At 27.4% G+C, this 16,455-nt stretch overlaps 2 protein-coding genes across 4 annotated transcripts in view; both read right to left on the bottom strand.

Annotated features, from left to right (window-relative positions):
• Positions 1 to 238: 238 nt before the first annotated feature.
• LOC100575348 lies at positions 239 to 13,527 on the bottom strand. Of its 3 annotated transcripts, XR_003838606.1 has the most exons (10): positions 13,048 to 13,527; positions 9,839 to 10,048; positions 7,933 to 8,110; positions 7,688 to 7,836; positions 7,453 to 7,625; positions 5,807 to 6,005; positions 5,569 to 5,724; positions 4,253 to 4,425; positions 3,925 to 4,002; positions 3,757 to 3,774 (listed from the first exon to the last, which is right to left on the bottom strand). XR_003838606.1 is itself a non-coding variant. In XM_008186634.3 (9 exons), exons 2-8 carry the CDS (start codon positions 9,987 to 9,989, stop codon positions 4,259 to 4,261), a joined length of 1,173 nt encoding a protein of 390 aa, XP_008184856.2. In that variant the 5' UTR covers positions 9,990 to 10,048; positions 13,048 to 13,525; the 3' UTR covers positions 4,017 to 4,142; positions 4,253 to 4,258. The 3 variants fall into 3 exon arrangements, 2 of the variants coding, with proteins under 2 accessions (XP_016661394.1, XP_008184856.2); XM_008186634.3 differs by lacking the exons at positions 3,757 to 3,774; positions 3,925 to 4,002 and adding an exon at positions 4,017 to 4,142 and having other exon boundaries at positions 13,048 to 13,525; XM_016805905.2 differs by lacking the exons at positions 5,569 to 5,724; positions 5,807 to 6,005; positions 7,453 to 7,625; ... (2 more) ...; positions 9,839 to 10,048; positions 13,048 to 13,527 and adding exons at positions 239 to 1,937; positions 3,131 to 3,295; positions 3,360 to 3,593 and having other exon boundaries at positions 3,663 to 3,774; positions 3,925 to 4,142; positions 4,253 to 4,403.
• A 1,187-nt stretch (positions 13,528 to 14,714) lies between these two features.
• LOC100294629 (domeless 1) overlaps positions 14,715 to 16,455 on the bottom strand; it is a 21,898-nt gene continuing 20,157 nt past the window's right edge. The window contains exon 18 of the mRNA XM_029485225.1: positions 14,715 to 14,855. Within this exon, the coding sequence (XP_029341085.1) occupies positions 14,842 to 14,855 (14 nt within the window). The 3' untranslated portion in view covers positions 14,715 to 14,841. The remainder of the gene's footprint in view (positions 14,856 to 16,455) is intronic.

Here is a 16,455-nt window from a genome sequence, read left to right as displayed (position 1 = left end):
GAATAAAGTCATTGACATGTTTTCAAAAACCAACAGAAAATTAGATTTTGCTCTATAATTTTTATTTTTATTTCATATTTAATATTTTTTGATTGTTCTTAAATAAAGCGTTTTCTTTTCAATGTACCTACCTAAGTTTTTTATATTTGTAGTTAAAAGTTTATTTCTTTAATTCTTTACAGTGTTAAGAAATATTTATATGGCAAATATGGTACCTAATAATTATAATATAATAGAATTATTAAATTGTATGTATTATATTATGTCCAAATAAAAAATGGCCCCCCCCTAATAATTGATCTGGATCCGCGCCTGTTCAATGGACGCAGGCATACCCGCCGTCGATATGACTGTATATTTGATTATATATGTTATATAATATACACGATGTCCCGCAAAAATTTACCCATTGCGATATATTCTGAGATTGTAAATATATCACAAATTTGTTTTTTTTTTTATTAGCCTCGCAGAGCCAAGAACTTCACGTCATATTTTATTTAATGATTTAATTATTTTTTTTGGTAAATTGTTTATTTTATTATTTTTGAAACAATTGAAGATAGCCATTTTATAGAGTTTATTGTTGTGATAATTTTGACTTTTCAACATTTTATTTTCATTAATCTTATGATTTTTAATATTTTTTTTAATTTATAGGTAAACAGGCAAAAACCGTGGAATTTGTCCGGGTGGCGAATCCCCCTCTATACGACTAATGGGGATATCCTCACGGGACACCCTGTATACTATCTGCATTGGCAAAGTTTAACCAGTCATAAGTATAATATGGATGGACCCATGTCCCGATAATTTGAAGTACATGTGAGTGACAAGTATCTGAATTAGAAGAATAAACTGTGCATGTTTGAAGTGAAATTATGTCGCAAATTTATCTATTTGAATTTATATACCTTTATAAAATATATATAAAATAATCAGCAACCAACGGCGATCAATATGCTAAGGTTCGCCTCACACATGTGTACCTACATCAATCACCTAATTCAGAGACTCGTCGTATTACGTGCGTTAAATAGTTTACACGAGTGAGACGGACATAACTCCATCTACTATAAGTCTGTATAATATGATCTTATTAAATTACTGACTGCCTGTGTAACTCTCTGATGGTGAGTACCGTTTAAGGAGGTCTAGTCGTTTTAATATTATAAGTTTCGCCTATAAAGGGTGTCACACGTTGTACACGTGAATATTCAAAAATTTGAGGAGGTGATAAGTAAGACGTAGCTTTGTTGATAAGGTTTGGTGATAAGGGTTTATATAAATTACATGAAATGTTCAAATGTATACAAATTATTTCAATTAAAATATCAACCTACCTTTTATAGAATTTACTAGGCTTTAGAGGACCATAGTTAATAAATTACCAAAGTTGATAATTTGACTGTCAGGTAAAAAATTTCTACGAAAATCCATTAAAAATATAATTGTTTCCATTTTAAAAAGCAAAGTTGATTTTGCTGTTAAAAAAACTACGTGTTTAAAAATTATGAAATTGTTAATAAAAAAAATTCCCAGTAAAAATTAAAGAAACTTAAATTTTCGTTTTTTTTTTGAAATTCTTCATTATCGATCCATAATCATTAAATAAAAAACGACGTGTAATTGATCACGCGTACGACGTCATAAGATAAACCCTGTATATGTTATATTATACTATATATAGTATGTACATATTACAACACTAACCTTTGTGTCATGAACCGTTAGACGACGTTGTTTATATATGACTTGCTGTTCGTCAAAATATGTATCATTTAAATCATGCTGCTGTAATATGATATCGTCCAAATAATAATCAATATGGTAGTAACGAACAATACCATTCGTGAATTTAGGAGGCGACCACTGAAGAGATACTGTCGTATTCGTCAATTCCGTGACATTTATTATTAGATTTTCAATATCTGGTGCTGAATAATAAACAATATTAGTTAAATTTCAGTAATGACTATTATAAACTAATATAATTATATATTATTGTATTTGTATAAAAAATAATAAGGTAAATTAAACATATTCAAAACATTTACCTTCGCTGCTGTTGATATTAGGGTGTATTGACGTACATTTAACATTTAATTTATACTGAAATACTACTGAATATATTTATAATGAATAATATTATTTTCATTGTTTCAGACTAGAAAATTCTAATATAAAAGTATCTACAGCTATTCGTTTTTGAATTACAACAAAATATGAAGATAGTTATTGAATTATCCAATTTTGTCCAATTTTAAACTTTAGACGCTCATGAAAAAATCTTGTAAAATTACGCTAAACTTAATTTTTTAATTCCTATTATAACAATTTATGAGGAACCTTTTATTCATTTTTAAAATCTTGGGTATAATATTAGAAATGTTATGCAATTTAAACTACAAAATAGTTTGCTAAATTTTGCGATTTTGACGAATTTCATCAAAATACTAATTTTAAACGATTATAAAAAAATATTTTGACCATCTATGCTTCAAAATACAAACTACTGAACTACCATTAATAAATACAATTGTTGTAACTTGTAAGATCGACAACTTCTTCTGAACCACCTGAATAGTTCAAAGTATGATCATAATCGAGTTACAAATACCTACACTTTAACAAAAGAAAAAAAAATGTAATAATAAGGGTAATAATTTTTTAAACCTTAATGGTGAATGAACGTTTGAGTTTATCAATATTTCCATGAAAAAAATGTACATTTTACACCTACCAATATTACTTTATTTCGTTGTGACGTTGCGACAGTTGCGTCGTCGTGAAAATATTCTGTTAACCATCTGTATCTATTTTGTCATCTCGTACCTATATAACCTATTCTATATTATATGTCATATGAGTTATATAAGGCATTATTTATTATAAGATATTTTATGATTTCGGTGACTCAAAAACATACCAACATGTTATTATTTATTTTTAACTTAATAGTTAATACATAAGACATGTTGTAGCCTATAGTGTTCAAATAATTGATATCTACCGTAATACTGATTACTGGTTTTCAAATAATAAGCATATTTTTTTTTATAATTCATCAATTATTCTTATATAATAATTTTTAAATCTATTAAAAAAAGAATTTGTCATATAAAATTACCTTGAAACACACAACTGACCGACTCGGGAACCGACCACTGACCATAATATGGCCTCATAGGGTCAAGTGGATTATTATTCACAGCTCGTACTGCAAATGAAAAAGTTTGTTGACCCTTATCCTGTTCTTTTCTACAATCCGGAACAGGAACACGGAACACGTTAGCTAGGTGAATAAAAAAACCCAATAAAATTCTATAAAACCTAAAATTAAGTACAGTGATATTTACAAATGCTGTGGTACAAGACATTGTTCGGACTATCCAGTAATTGTTTGTGAGATAATTCGGTGGGTGCAGAAAACCCGCAATATGAAATTCGTGGCTTTTTGGGTCTAATGTGACGTGCTGCAATCAATTCGTAATAATCAACCGGACCTGCCGGGTTTCGGGGTTTCGGCCAAGGTACAGCTATCCTAGTGCTGTTTTCGTAAAAAAAATTTGGTCGAGAAACTCTTCCTGGCTCTATATTATATAAATGTGCATGTTACAGCATTGAATCGTATTTAAATGGTTTTAAAAACTTTGACTTACGCCCTTCTGATGTTCGAACTTTTATGGGAAGTGAACGCTCTGAACAAACTGTTGTGCATGCTGTGATGGTAATTGTATACCTTCTGTAACTTTCAAGGTGATCCAGGTGACACTGAAAAATACAATTGATTAAATTATTATTCCACAGTTAGGTATTGTTTTTTTTCTCATAACTGTACAAATAATAAATATATTAATTATTAATAATATATAGGCACGTCATGTTTATATAGGTACATATTACATATAATAAAATATTAACCTTTGTGTCGTGAACCGTAATACGATGTTGTTCATTTATGACTTTCGGCTCATCAAATGAATCATTCAAATCCTGCTGCTGAAATATTTCGTCCAAATAATAATCAACATGGTAGTAACGGACAACACTATTCGAGAATTTAGGAGACCACCACTGAAGAGACACGGTCGTATTGGTCAATCTCGTAAAATTTATTTTTAGGTTTTGAATATCGGGTACTGAGCATATTATTAAACAGCATTAATTTATAAATATGAATAAAATTATTCTGATTGAGTATAAATTGAATTAGAAATGTATAACCAATATGTCATATACACTAATTTACCTTCTTCTAGAGTGGTGTTGAGCATAGGATCACTATGTTGAACCCTTCACCATGGTTTGTGATTGATGCAATGGTAACCATGTATGTAGTATATGACTTGAGTTTCGTAATGGTTACTTTTCCTCTGCTGTCTTGGGCCATCTCACTACTAACGGTCTCATTTAATATAGGTTCTAAGATGAAAAATACAATAAATCTTTACACGCAATTTACAAAGAAAAAAATAACGTTTTTTCACAATCTATTAATCAGGTAATAATAAAATTAATTTATTACAGAATTATTTTTCTAAAAGTTAAAATTTCAATGGAATTCAATAATTCAATTAATACCAAAATCATTTTTTTAACATACTATCTATATAATTTTGTACATTGTATAATGATTATACAATGTATATAGTATAAATAAGTATTTAGGGTCAAACATAGTAATCAATACCTATTATAAACTGTCTAATTAAATGGGTATCTATAAATAGACTCTAGTGGTTTTACAATGGTGTTTATTTTTTTTATCCATTATACAAAATTTCTTTGAGAAGGAGTGATTCGATTCCAACATAGTATCATATATTTTAGAAATTTGGATCAAGATGGTACTTTAAAGAGGTCATTTTTCGATTTTATCAATAGTTATTTAATGCCACGGGAAAAACCACCGACAAATTATAAAAAACCGCTAAAAATGGGATTTTAATTTCAAACGCTTTGTTTATCACCATAGAAACGAATAATAATTTATAATATTATAATATTAATTCAACTTACAGGATATAATAATTAATAATAACAATATAAAATATCCAGACTGACAAACCGTCTCCGCTTAGAATCGTTTTTCTTATACAATGATATTATATCATTGATTTCAAGTTTAATACAATCCTTTATACATTGACCTACTTGTAACCTACTGTACAGCAGAGTGACATCCACTTACCCGCTTTTTTATAGTGGAATATAAATAAAATATATTATGTTCGCTACAACAATTATTAATTATTTTCCTTCACTAATACAGAAAATATAATGGTTTAATAACGAACATTTTACATTTGTTTTATACTTAATTAATGTTTCAGAATATATTAAATTAATAATAATTTTATTGCTCCAACTAGTAAACCATAACAAAATATCAAATGTATGTTGATAAATTAATATTATAAATAACACTATAAACGTAATGTCGTAATATTATATTTGGTACTTCAGTAAATATAAGTACCTACGTATAATGTATATATACTTATATATATATATATATATATATATATTAAATTGGATAGTTAAATAATTATAGTAATGTCTTACCTTTACAAGTGGAATTATTCATGGATACTACAGGACAGTAAAATATACGAAATCCTAGAACTGCACCTATTCTATCAGAGCAGTCAAGTTTCCATCTCAATTCCATAGATGTCGAGCTAATTATATTTACCCAGACGTTTTTTATTTTTCCAACGACTAATTATAAAATAACAATTTATAAATATAGTGTTGAAATTTAAAATTCAGCGCATAAAATACACCATAATAATTTTTTTACTTTTATTAGGTAGTACTGTGCATAATACCCATACCATCCCGCTACTACTAGAAATGGGTTGATAAGGACTTGTAATACCAGTCTTCAGTGTGCTTTGACTGTTAGCACTTATTGCAAACTGATAGATTTTCATTTTATCTGGTACAATAAAATTATAGTACGATTCTGAACTTGGTATATGCATCCAGTTCATGGAACCCTACATTACATAACAATCACAATTATATTATATTAATTAAATGATAAACCAATTTTGTTGTTGGTTTTTTTGGGGGGTTGGGGGGTGAAAAAGGTGTATGTTTTCGAAAATATTAGAAATGTTGGAGTATATTTTAAGACTATTAAAAACTGTTTAAAAATAAAGGTGGCATTTTAAGTATATGAGTTGAATTATTTGTGTTCTGTATACATTTTTTTTTGTGAGGGTGGGTACATCTGTTTGAAAATTCTACTCAATATGTATGATCAAAAAGCTATGTGTTATAAAATATTTAAATTTTATGTGTATATTTTAAAACTATTGAAAACTTGTTTGTACTTACATTTACAAAGCTAGTATTAATAGGAAATAGATAAAAAGTTCTTTATTTTTTTATTAACTTTTTAACTAGGTACCTAAGTTAACGTAACCATTATTATCACTTTAGTGAATTAAAACCATGTTCATAATGTTCATATTTAACTGTAGTTAAAACAATTATTTACTTATTTTATCGTTTTAAACTAATTTTAAATGAAAATAAGCAAATTAATTATATTGATTGACGGAAACGTGTGTAACCAAATCCATTATAATAGCAAGTATGATGTGATAAAAAAATATGGTAAAATATATTTTAACAAATTCTTTCGTTTTTATTTTAGAAAAAAATGTATTAATGTATTTTTATTTTTTAACTTGGTCAATTTAAGAAGATGTCAGTGGACTATATTTGTTTTCTCTCTTTGTCCTTTGTGTAAATTTTCGTTCAGGAGCACCAACAACCTTGCGCTATAAGCGTAATACTTAGTTTTATATAGTGTATTATCTGTGTTTGGATATTTACTTTTTACGACAGTTCAACTTGTATGCTACGTGTGAACATTTTCGAAGTGTAATAGTACTTAACGTATTAAGTAGTTACTCAAAAATTGCATACAAATTGAAATATCTTAAAAAAACCAATGTACAAACACAGATCATTTTCTTAACATTATGTTAAAGATACCTAATAAGTAATTAATATATTGATTCACTGTCATATGAAAAATTTAAAGCTGAGAACACTAGATTGGTTCTGCTAAACGTAAATTCACTATGTCATATAACACATGTTAAACTGTCAGAGAGAAAATAAATAGTGCGATGTCATTCTCTTAATACTTTTTTCCACATTTACGTTAAGCTTAAGAGTTGAATGTATAATATATAATAATATACTATTTGTTTACTATCAGTAAATGGTTTTAATATTGACTTAAATTTATATGATACATTTTATGCTTATGCACTTTATGTTTATTTATGTTCGACTTACTTCAATTATTAATTTATGATTTAAAGATAACATTTGAATATGTAACCCATTCTCATTTTTATATAAATATATAATTAAGAATATTTACAAAATATGCTATTATTTGCATAATATTTAAATTGTACATACATTACACTGGTATTTATTATAACTGTTTTCATCATTTTCACACCAAAATAAAGTATAATCATTGACTTGATTAGCTGCTAATAATTTTTTACTACTGGCATATTTCCACGAAAGTTCAAATACACCACGTTCATAAAATTCCATTTTTGTAAATGGTAACAGTTCGTCAAGTTCTAACAGTCAACATTTTCAGTTCTAACAGTCAAACAATTTTAAATTACATGTATATACTTACTGTCTGATTCATTGGGAACAAAAATTGTCGAATACTCGGCTGATAAACCTTCTTTATTTGATGAATACACGGTAAAATTGTACCCAATATCGGTACTAAGTCCTTCAAACTTAGCATAGTTATTATATGTTTCATTACTGCGGTGAATACTATATATTGTGAAAAAGTTTAAATTCAGAAATTATCTCAATACCTAATAAATTAAAATATAAAAGGAAATAAATACATTTTAAAATAGTACTAACATGGTTTTGTTATCTGTAGTCGTGGAAGTATAGTAAGCAAGATACTCAAATGAGTCACCACATTTCTCGTTGTCTTCAATATTTTGCCAATAAATAAACACGTCTCTTTTCGATTTGTCGACTGGTGACGTAACACACTCGAAGCTTCCAACATCAGTTCGTGGAGGTCTTCTAGGTACTAAAGTTAATTATTATTATACAATATGATCCGAGGATAATGATAATTATGAAAAAATAACTTTTAAAGAGGGGGTCTAACTTTTTTATTTTTTAAGTTATGGGCAACTAACTTTTTTTTATCAAAACCAAAACTATCAAGCATTTTTTTATGTATCTTCAAAACTTTTCAACATTTTGACGTAAATAACTTTTTTTTAAAGCTATTTAATTTTTTTTGGTAAGAACACGTCGTTTCGATCAAGGTAGTATTACTACTTAGATGCATGCGTGTACAGCGTATTGTATTGTACATTTCTACATAATAATATGCAGATTAACTATATACCATATCTGTAAAATTGGTAATATCTAATGATATAAATATTAAATTAAAAATATTACTGTTTTTTCCTATATACAATATAGGCAGGTACTAAGTATACTATACTTAGTATAGACATGTATATAAATATATGTCTATGGTACTAAGTAGGTACTATAATCTTAATTATTTTTCGTTGATGGCAACACTATCAGCGACGGTAGTTATTAACCCACAATTTAAGTACCTAATAATTAAAAATCTTTCTTACTCTATTATAAATTGTTTGGTTACTTTTTTAAATGTTATGACATTTTAACTACAAAATAATTTGCACATTTTCGGGATTGTTACGAATTTCATCAAAATACTAATTTTAAACGTTTATAAAAAATATTTTGACTATGTATAATATACACTTTACTGAACTACCATTAGTAAATACGATACTGGGAAAATCAAAACCTTCTTCTGATCCAATATCATAATCTTAAGTATAAATACACCTTAATAAAAGGAAAAAAATGGAATAATAAGGATATTTTATTTTTTAAAACTTGATGGTGGGCGTTTTGAATTTTTCAATATTCCAGGATAGAATTGTACATTTTAAAAGATAATTTATTTAACTTTAGGATAAAATGTATACAAAATATATTATTATATTACGTTATTTCAGAAAGGTTTCTTTGGTTTAGTCGTTGTGAATTTTTGCTATCCATCTATTATCATTTATCTTATACGTATATTCAGATACCTACATATAATTCTTGTACAATATGAAATATATAAGGCTTTATTTATTACAAGACTTATGATTTCAGTGACTCGAAAAACATACATGTTATTATTTACTTTTAACTTAATACATATCTAAGACATGTTGTAAGCCTAGTGTTCAAACTTCAAATATCCACCGACAGCCACTGTAATATTAATGGGACTCGTGGTTATAGATAAATAAAATATTTAAAAAAAATGTTTACAGGTAAATATACGAAGTATTATTTTAACGTAAGATTCTCGTAATCCTAACAGCACGTTTCTATTTTAAAACAATTTAAATAATTTGTAATATATTGCACCAAGTACAATGATTGGGGCAATAAAGAAAACGAATAACCCGTCGATGTTATATTTTGGTGGTAAGGCCACTTTTGCTCTGACAGCCACAGTTGTGTATTGTGCGTTTTTGCGATACACAAGTGTCCCTTGTGTGTACGAAAAAGAAATTTACATAGCATTTGGAATACTTATAAATAAATTCTAATATTCAATGACTTCATCAAAATACTCAATATATTATATGGTATATTGTATATATAATATATTAGAAATATTATTATTAATTAATCATTATTTACTTAGCAATTTTACTGAAAATTAGGTACCTATTTAAATATTAAAATTCATTCGTATTTTTACCTCCAATCGATTCAATAACCGAGCCACATGTTAAAGAAACGTGCGCCAAATTAACAAATGATAATACCGACATCACCAGTGTTATCCCTGTCAGACTCGGTGACCCCCAATTGTGGTGGTGACTTCTTATATAATATTTTTGTTCCTCCATGTTTAAATATCTTCAGTAGTCAGTACCATAGGTATACGTATTGTTAGGTACAGTAAAACCTGTAATAAATAACAATTGATATACAAATAAATAAGTATATTTTCGTGCTATAACTAAGGGGTTATACTGATCTGTAGATATTTTGATCCAGTGTGAACTAGTTTATCCTTTTGAAGATATTATGAAAATAAATAAATTTCTCTGACCTGATCAAAAAATAACTGAAAGGTATACTGACTACTATACTAGTTAGTAGTTACTGAAGGTTTTTGGTATTCCTGGAATTTACCCATCCTTATTAGTTCGGGTGGTTCCATTTTCCTCCAAAAAAAAAAGGTTGGTTTCGATTTTCTTCCACATTATTTTAGAGTGAAACTATGTCTATTTACATCCAATATTTTAGCCAGTGTTGTAGTATTACATTCCTTATTATAAAGATGGATTTAGGCTAGGATCCAGGGCTTGCAAACGTTATAATAACGTTATATATTATTAAACAAAATATAACGCAAAACGTAATTTATAGAATATCATTAAACGAAAAATAACACAAAACGTAATTTTTAGAATATCATTGACCGAAAAATAACGCAGAACGAGATATTTTAAAATCTATTTATTTAAAAGGTCTATTGGTTTCGGTAGAAACATTTATTTCATGTGACAATCTAAGAATTGATTCTATTATATTTCGTATCGAGGCTAATATCTACCCGAATTAGTTATTATTTTTTAATTTTATAGGTATTAATACAATTTTAACTAACGATAAACGAAAATCTTGGATAACGTTTTAATAATTCTAAATAACGATAAACGCAAAAATTGCGCAACGTTTTAATTGTAAATCACATAAAACAGAATTTTTTTCAAATGCAAGTCCTGCTAGGATCACATTTTCAGTTGATACATTCTGGTATAGGCTATATCTATATCAGCTGTCGATTAAGTTTAATAAATGATATGCATGAATTATTTATATTAAATATTTTATTATTTTATTTATTATTTATAGGAGGAAAATGGACAGTGGAGGAAAATGGCTACGGCCCTTAGTTCCAGCCTTCACGACGAGTTCGATAACATTTAATATTAACTAACACTAACACATTACCCCACTAAGCCCAAAAATCTACTCTATATACATAGGATAATTCAACGGGCATGCTTACCCTTATTTTTATTTTTATCATAAGGTGGTATTTAGAAAATTCTTATTCCAAACTGTATGATTTTGGTTGGAAATTGTTGGAATTTAATTTTAAAAAAGGTTTTTGGTGTATTAACAATTTTGGCTATGATGAAATCATTGTTATCAACTGAAGCAATAATGAACGTTAAGGCAGTATTTTTGCTCTTTTATTTTGTATTATAAGATTCAACGTTTCTGAACTATTAATAATCACTTAAGTTAAAAGTCTGCTACTTGTTATTCTAGTATATTTTATGATATAAGCCCCTAACCTCCCTAAAAACCCTTAAAAAATCAAACACCCGAATAATAATAAACCAATATAGCCCGAATAGTTCTGTTTTCAAAACACCCGATTTAACCAAAACCCAAATAGAAAATTCGGGTTAACCAGAAACCAGAATGATTTTGTTTTTTTACAATCTTCATGTGATATATTATTTTGTATGTATTTCTTGTTGTGAGTTTGATTCTGTAGTTAGTTGCTTAATAATGATAGTAATAATAATAATAAATTAACAGGAAAAATTTTACAATCAATCATAGGTAAATTCAATGATTCTTTTCTTGGAAATAAAATTATTAATTGATTCTGATTAAACCAAATATTCAAATACTCAATTATTTCTTATACCTAATATGTATATAATTTATTACTTTATCTGTATATTAAATAAATTCAAATATAGCCAACAGCGATATTAAATATAGACATAGACTCAGAAAAACTGAACAACGTATTGACACTTGATTGTCGTGACCAGAATACCAAATAATAATAACTAATAAGTAATAATACATATTATAATTAATACATTTATAGTATTATTATAATAGGTAACAACGGTACAATATCAAACCTAGTTTGATCTAAAATAAATGATGCGCGTTCGTGTTTTGTATTTTATTATGAATAACATACCTAAAACATTTTTTTTAAATTTTTTTTTTCGACTCAACAATTTTTTTGGGGGGGCAGTCATAATTCATAAAATATTTTAAAATGTGCGTTTTTTCTAGACTACCCGTACTTTCTACCCGTACTAACCAATATTAACCCGATTAATAACAGTTATTAAAACCCGAACGTTTGTTTAAATTTTTTATCCCAGCGTTTGAACACCTGGAACCCAAAACCCAAATAAAAGATTCGGGTGCTAAACCCTGAAAATTAGAACAGGAATTAGGCTGTAGGTAACACAAGTCACCAACAATAGTTGGAGATACTATTTTTAATATTACGCAGATTCGTATATAGAATTGCCAATATTAGTCCCTTCACTTCTTAAATAAAGCATTTCGTTGAATATTTTATATATAGATTGTAATATTATTAAAATTTTCATTCTTATACTATCTAACAGTATTAATATTTAAATTAATTTTATAATAAGCTACGCATAAAATCAACAAATTAAAGTCTTATTAATACACAATATCAACAGAATCTATAACAATTAAAACAATACCTAACTGGCTAACTCCTTTTATAACCAAATGATTAAATCATATTAAAAAAAAAAATTATAATTCAATAATTCAGTAGTAATACAAAAATGTATTAGTAATTAAGGACTACACGACTACACTACTAAGTAGTACAAATCGTTTAATTTGTGTAGATTGCAGCCGTCAGCAGAAGTCCATTTCAGTCAGGAAGTACCAAATTGGAGGTTTCTTACACTTAGTCCCTACATTGATTTAACCAATAAAAAATATTTTTAGTACCTATATTCAAACATTGGAAAAGTTTAAGTCAACAATCAGATTATAAAAAAAAACAAAATCATTCGATTTTCTATGAGACTTAGCCTTTAATACAACTTGGCAGTTGGCAAGATTGATATTGTTATGATATGCGTATACCTAGTTATGATCCTTGGTAGGCTGTTGTCAAAGTCTTGCACGTGACATCTTTCTTCAGAATTTCATATGTAGGAAAATTGATTCTTCTTCAACACGTGAACTTCAGAGTTTCTGCGCGACCTACCAGTAACATTACTCCGTTTACTATGCAATCATGTACTACATATGACCAGTATAATAAACATCTCTGCATGAGGCATGTCAATTTAGACACCCTTCTCCTACTGTATCTGATCATGTTGAACATAACCAAAGTACATATTTGTGTTTTCTTTATTCTTCTATTAATCGTACGTATTTTAATAACACTGTTGTTGAACTCAAATACACTTAAATACCAACTGCGTAATATATTTTAATTGGGCATCCGCTCGTCAGGTTAAATAAGTAAATAAATAAATAAAGTTATGAGTGACAGGGGCCAGTCTCCTTACCAGTTACCACAGATTGCGATAAATTGTGTCCCCTTTAACTAACTCTTCAAAAGGCAATCAAATATGGCAAGGCCATGAAGTTTAATCAAAATAATTCCCAAAATAATAATTGTAAATATTAATTTATTTTGAAATTATATCAGTTTATTATTTATTTTAGAAAATATAAAAAAAAAATATTGATAAATGAAAATACAATTAATCATCAATAACTGATTATAAATTGGAAATTCTAGAGTATTTGTAAGACAAAAATGGATTTGATTGAACAGAAAGAAAAATTAGCTGTTATAAATGTAGATGTTCAGATGGTAAAAAAACCATCAAGACACGGTTTGTCATTGCCTGATACTATACGTGCTATACTAGTTGGTCCCAGTGGTTCAGGAAAAACAAATACAGTCAACTCGCGGTATAACGAAGTTCGATATAACGAAAATCTCGGTATAACGAATAAAACTGTCGTTCCCTTGAAAATCTCGTGATATAACAAAAAATTAAATGTATTTTTGTCCTCTCTATATAAAGAAAAAATACGTAGCCGATAGTTTTCAAATCCCTTCATCGACACTTTCTACAATTTTGAAACAGAAAGATACAATTTTTAATACAACTGATGCAGAAAGTAACCGAAAAAAGAATCGACCAAGTGAGTTTCCTCGTTTAGAACAATGTTTGTACACTTGTAATTAATTAATAAATAATATGTATGTATGTATCTAATAAAATATGTAATAATATCTAGGTAATATGTATGTATGTAATTATACAAATCTAATAAAACCTAAATTTATTTTCTTTTAAATCTCGTTTAAACGAATTTTGTTGATTTATGCTTTTGATATAACGAATTTCGGTGTAACGAACTTTCGATATACCGAACTTTTTTCTTAGTCCCTTGAAATTCGTTATATCGCGAGTTAACTATATAACTGTCCGACCTTCCTCCGGAAGAAATTATTTTTTTATAATTTAATTTAAAAACATATGACTATTTTTTGGCTATACAAATAATATAATATAATTACATATTCTAGTTATTGTTATTGCTAATTTCTGAAAATTTTATATCTTACATTTTGAATTCAACCACTGGAATCGTAAATTTTATTCTTTATATTATAGAATAAAGATAAGGTAGAAAAAAATGTAACAATAAATTATTTGTTCAATGAATAATATATATTTCAAATGGAAAAATGCAAGTGCAAACAAATAAATAAATAATTAATAATAATAACAATAATAAATAAACAAACAAACCGGTTTCCTTCGTCTCCAAAATCAAGTTGGATTCTTATATATATAGATAGATAATCTGATCACTCATGTAAATGGGTTGAAATTTGAAAATATTTAATTATACTCTAAAACCTGTAATTAGGAAAAATATGTTTTATTAAAAAAAAAATAATAAATGATAATATACAAGCTGACGATGATGATGGTGAAGAATTGGTGACAATACAATGTGGAGATCAAAACATTGTTATGGATGAAGACTCTGTGGGTAACTTTACCCATTATAGAAGTGATGTTAGTTGTGTTTGTCGAGATTTAGGTATTTAAGTGGATAAAGATTTTACTAAAATTAGTTGTTGTTAATTATTAATTTTCTGATATTCTATTATATAAGACATTTAATGGGGAACCTTGTACATATTTATTATAAACCCTAATATTATTAAAGTAAAATACTTCATATAATTATATATATATATATATAATAAATATATATATACATACCGTTGCACTGTTATTATGTTATTATCTACATAGTGTTATCAGTAGTCATACGATACAGTTGTATTGCATTTATTATTTACAATGAACAAAAAAAAAGTTTTGTTAGAATATTTAATATAATATCAAAAAAAAATACATTCATCGTTCCATTCATAATCTAAAATATTAAACAGAAAATAATGGAAATGAAACATGGTGTTATAGATTCAAACAACTATTTCCATGAAGCATTGAAACCAATAATTGGATCATTGAGTAGACGAACAGAAGAAAATGCTTCATGTAACTCACAGCCAGCTGAACTAAAAATTACAGAAACCTTATGCACTAGTGACAAAAATAATGACACTGAATTAAATTCATCATTTGTAATTTTTTTAAATAATAAGCTTCCTAAATAAACACGTTATGACAAATCCTATGGTATGCATTATGATAAATCCAGTTATTCATATAAAATACACTTTGTAATTTTTAGCAATGGTGGCTTACAGTTGCTCAATGCATACATGGATTATACGACTAAGGTCTTTATTATGTGAAAAGAAACCAAAAAATACAACTATAGAAGATATAGAAAATTATTACAAAATTTTTAAATCTTCTGGAGTTCAATTAAAAGAAGATTGGAAACCTAGTACCTCAAAGTACTTTAAATGAATAATTGTTATAAAACCTCTGTATGATCAAATGAAATATGAGGAAAAACAGTTATACGAAAAAATAGTTAAAATTAATACCTCTAAAAGTCCTTGAATGAACTTGACACCACTTAACGTACATATTTCTAGTACGAGTGCTAAACGTATTTATGTTCATAGTAATACAACTATAACAAATTATGAACCATTTGAATTTCGTCCAGCAACAAACAGTTCTATGTCTAAAGATCCTTCAATTGAAAATATGTTTAGTTCTACTTCAACACCGCAGACTAAGAAAAGTTCTGGTTTATATAAAGATGTAATACCTCAAATCTAATTAAGTAGTTTATTATGACGAATGAGCAAGTAACTAGATTAAATCTTTTGACATCTTCACAATTTTTTTATTATCTCTCTTTTCCAATTAGGATGACACATATTCACACTGTGAAGTTGCCTGTTAAGAGGACGTGATACCCGCATGTGTTGTCTCCGTCTTACAAGTACGTAACATAGAAAATTGTACGCAAAGCAGAACACGTGTAGCTCCGTTAGCTTAAAAATTAGAGTGATTGACCTCTTAT

Source organism: Acyrthosiphon pisum, chromosome X, assembly GCF_005508785.2.
Source record: "Acyrthosiphon pisum isolate AL4f chromosome X, pea_aphid_22Mar2018_4r6ur, whole genome shotgun sequence".
Taxonomy (NCBI): Eukaryota; Metazoa; Arthropoda; class Insecta; order Hemiptera; family Aphididae; genus Acyrthosiphon; species Acyrthosiphon pisum.
Note: the sequence above shows the minus strand (reverse complement) of the source record. Positions and strands in the feature narration are given on the sequence as shown.

Bases quoted from the DNA above. Each gene is read 5' to 3' on its own strand.
- LOC100575348 (XM_008186634.3), bottom strand. From the start codon at position 9,989: ATGGAGGAACAAAAATATTATATAAGAAGTCACCACCACAATTGGGGG. The intron at 7,837-7,932 runs GTTAGTACTATT...CACAATATATAG, and splicing joins ACTACAGATAACAAAACCAT to TATTCACCGCAGTAATGAAA. The intron at 4,426-5,568 runs GTAAGACATTAC...TTTTCATCTTAG, and splicing joins GAATAATTCCACTTGTAAAG to AACCTATATTAAATGAGACC.